General features: G+C 48.7%; 1 protein-coding gene across 1 annotated transcript; it reads right to left on the reverse strand.

The window, feature by feature from the left end:
- Nucleotides 1-895: 895 nt before the first annotated feature.
- Nucleotides 896-2,286, reverse strand: LOC128581505 (keratin, type I cytoskeletal 18-like). The gene has a single exon (XM_053584455.1). The coding sequence runs from the start codon at nt 2,236-2,238 to the stop codon at nt 943-945; it is 1,296 nt and encodes a 431-aa protein (XP_053440430.1). The 5' UTR covers nt 2,239-2,286; the 3' UTR covers nt 896-942.
- Nucleotides 2,287-4,184: the final 1,898 nt, after the last annotated feature.

Genomic DNA, 4,184 nt, shown 5'->3' on the forward strand with positions numbered 1-4,184 from the left:
TGCGTGGCTCCCACAGTTCCTGGTCAGGGCATGCAGAGGCCCGGCGGGCACGGTTCGTGTGTCAGGGGTCGTGGCACAGCTCTTACAGAGGTCTGGGTGGCGCCAAGCCCAGGAATTTGAGGTTGCTATGAACTGTGACGCCACAGCACTCTACCCAGGGCAATAGCCCGAGGCTTCAGTGTGCCAAAACTGGTCTCACTCTGCCCCTGAGGGTTAAGGCTGTAAGGCAGCTCAGTCCCTGCCTTTAGGCTGCTCAGTCACTAGGTTACTAGCTCCCGCCCAATTCTTGCTCTGCGACCCTGAGGGCGGAGCTTGCCGGGGCTGTTCTCTCACAATAGCTCCCTGCTGCCCACAGCCTAACACTATTAGCTCCATCTGGCTCAGCGGCTCAGTCTGGGGCCCTAGACAATGCCCAAAGTTCTCCGCACTCCTGCTGAAGCTCCCCCCAAGGCAGTTCAACTGAGTGCCAAGTCCAAAAACACCGAAACAGTTCACAGGTAAGGCCTTTCCAGTTTGCAGTCTCACTGCTGCTTGTACTTATGGCTGCCAGCAGGATTAGGTCGATTGGACACACACAACCACTTGCCAGTTTTCCACTGTTTTTGTCCTCCTCTTGGGGTCCGCAAGTCCCTTGCTGACTCCCTGTATCCTCAAAGGGATGATTATAGGCAGATCCCACCAGCCAGAGATGCCTGGAGTCTTATCTCCCCAGACTCACCATACCCAGTTGCAGGGAAGCTGTTACTTGGCTGCCATCTTGCTCCACCCCCTCCCCAGGCTGGATTTGAACCCACCAGCTCAGGTATATGTGGCTGGCACTTTAGCTGTTTGAGCCACAGGCATCGAACCCCGGCTATTTTCTAGAGAGCTACTGATTCTTTTTTTTTTTTTTCAGTGACCTCTGAACTCTTTATTGGCATAAGGGCATACTGCTGTACTGCCTCAGTGTCTCAGAACTTTGGTGTCGTTGGTCTCAGACACCACTTTGCCGTCCACTATCCTGCGGGTGGTGGTCTTTTGGATGGTTTGCATGGAGTTGCTGCTGTCCAGGGCATCACCAAGGTTGAAGTCCTCCCTGTCTTCCAGCAGGCGGCGGTAGGTGGCGATTTCAGCCTCTAGCTTGACCTTGATGTTCAGCAGTGCCTCATACTCCTGGGCCTGGCGCTGCCCCTCTGCCCGGGTCTGTGCCAGCTCTGACTCCAAATGCAGCAGGACCCCATTGAGTTGCTCCATCTGCAAGGCATAGCGGGCCTCCTCCTCCCTCAGGCTGTCCTCCAACCTGGACTTCTGATTTCTCATGGAGTCCAGTTCGATCTCCAAGGACTGGACTGTACGTGTCAGCTCTGTGAGCATTGTCTTAGCAGCTCCGACCTCAGCAAACTGTGAGGTGACCACTGAGGTGCTCTCCTCAATCTGGTGGGACCAGGTCTTGGCCAGCTCTTCTTGGTTCTTCCGAGCCAGCTCGTCATACTGGGCCCGCATGTCTGCCATGATCTTGCTCAGGTCCTGGGATTTGGGAGCATCTACTTCCACAGTCAACCCAGAGCTGGCAATCTGGGCTAGTAGGACTTTTACTTCCTCCTCGTGGTTCTTCTTCATGAAGAGCAGCTCCTCCTTGAGAGCCTCGATCTCTGACTCCAGCTGCAGTCGAGTGATATTGGTGTCATCAATGACCTTGCGGAGCCCATGGATGTCGCTCTCCACAGATTGGCGCATGGCCAGTTCTGTCTCATACTTGACTCTAAAGTCATCAGCAGCAAGACGGGCATTGTCAATCTGCAGAACGATGCGGGCATTGTCCACAGAATTCGCAAAGATCTGAGCCCTCAGGTCCTCGATGGTCTTGAAGTAATGCGCCCAGTCTCTGACCTGGGGCCCCTTCTTCTCCAGGTGTTCCCAGATTTTGCTCTCCAGCCTCCGATTATCGATCTCCAGGTTCCTCACTCTGTCCAGGTAGGAGGCCAGGCGGTCGTTCAGTTCTTGCATGGTCTCCTTCTCGGTCTGGATGCCCCCTATTCCTGCTAGACCCCCAGCCATCCCCGTGGCCAGGCCTCCAGACCCCCAGCCACCCCGGAAGCTGCTGGAGTGGGAAACGGAGATCTGGGAGCCCGAGCCCCCGGTGCCTGCATAGATGCTGGCTGCGCTGCTGGCGGGCCGGACACTGTAGCTGGGCGCCTGGACTGAGCCCAGGGACCGGTAATTGCTGGAGAAAGTGGTGGAACGAGTAGTGAAGGACATGATGTCTGAAGAGGAGAGAACAAAACTCGGGCGAGCTGGGCAAGAGCTACTGATTCTTAAGTGAGATGCTTTGTTGTCAGAAAAAGTGATTTGCATGCTACCGGTTCTTGACATCATTCTTTTTTGTTTTCATTTAATTTCATTTTATTTTTTAATTACTTTATTTATTTACTTATTGTGAGACAGTGTCTCACTCTGTCACCCTGGGTAGAGTGCCATGGCATCATAGCTCCACAGCAGCCTCAAACTCCTGGGCTCCTGTAGTCCTCTTACTGCAGGTGCTGGCTACAGCACCCAGCCAGTTTGTAGTAGAAAAGGGGTCTGGCTCTTGCTCAGGTTGGTCTCAACCTTCTGCATCAAGCAATTCACCGTCTCGGCCTCCCAGAGTGTTGGGATTACAGGCATGAGCCACCATGGCTGGCCTTGGTATTGTTAAACGTAATACATGGTGAGTTTTGTAAATGTTTGCCTAGAGTTAGACAACTGCAAAATTGCGATCACAGTATGCACAAGACTACCCTCACTTCCAACATGAATTACAAAGGGTTTCAGCCAAGTTAACCATGAATCTCCAAGATTGCCCTCACTTCTGACATCAACTGCAACTTCTGGGTATCCCAAAACTATCCTCAGGTTCAATTATTCACTAGAAGAACTCACAAAACTCATGGCTGTGGCTTATTAAAGGGAAGGGTCATGTTTTCATTGTATCTTTTGAAAATGGCACAAATCTGGATTTCATTCTGAGAGTCCCTGGCTTCTAATTGAAAAATGCACCTCTTTTTGCTATCTTTCACAGAAAAAAAAACAATTTTAAAAAAGATAATTAAAAGTTTACTCCATTGGACTTTACTGAGGGTTTATGTTTGCCATTTCATTATCTGTCTCACACGTCCTGCCTTTGCCTTTCCTTTCCCGCCATGTTTTCCTTTTCCTTTCTTGCCTTTTGGATGGATTAATATGTTTTTTCTCATTTCATTTTTCTGCCCTTTATGAATTTGAAGCACATACGTTGAATTTGTATCATTTTGGTGGTTACTCTAGTAATTTTAACATATATTCTTAAGGTATAAATGACAACATACCTAACTCAAAACAGCCTCCTCTGGGTTACAGACTCTTCCTGCCCAGCCTTTTCTTTCTCTTTTACTCCTTCTGCCACTAAAATTCATAATTAGCTTAATTTACTTACATTTCTCTGCATGTATTATTGATGCTAGGATTTATTGAGCTTTCTAAGTCTGAGTCATTTGTTATTCCTGACAAAGTTTCAGCTTTTGTTGTTTTGAATATTTTGTGTCCCCCATTCTCTTTATTTCATTCTAGAAATCTGATAAGACATAGATCAGCCCTCCACATCTCCATCTTTCCTTTCTCTGTGTTACCTCTTTGTCTCTCTGGGCTGCATTCTCAGCACGTTTCCAGACCAGTTTTCTAGTTCCCCAGTTCTCACCAGAGGCTGAATTTATGAAGAACAATAGCCAGAGCATCATAACAGGATTCTGATCCACATGAGAAGCCCAGAAAACCAAACCGCAACTTCCACAGCTCTCTGTTGGGAACAGTCAAGACGTAGATGGTGTTGGTTAACTTTCCTATTTTTTTGCTGTGGCTTCCAACCAACCAGAGAAGGCCAGACCTCCATCCCAAACCAATCACATGAAGTGCTTGCTTCTAGCTGTTCCACCTCTAACTTCCAACAGCCAACAGCCTCCAATCAGAGGCCACCTGGAGCCTTAACTTTCCATCACTATAAAGCTTTTTCATGCCTCTGCTTAAGTGATGGTGGCTGACTCTCTTGTTCCATAGCAAGCTCTGAAGTAATGGCCCGTTTTCATCTGGGTGGTCTTTGTTTCAGCACCAGTTAGGCTGTTTGTTTTGCTGTTTGATGCTTCCATTTTTTTATTTTTAATTTCAACTTTGTATTTTTCCATTTTAGAAGATCC

Source organism: Nycticebus coucang, chromosome 3 (genome assembly GCF_027406575.1).
Source record: "Nycticebus coucang isolate mNycCou1 chromosome 3, mNycCou1.pri, whole genome shotgun sequence".
NCBI classification, from domain to species: domain Eukaryota; kingdom Metazoa; phylum Chordata; class Mammalia; order Primates; family Lorisidae; genus Nycticebus; species Nycticebus coucang.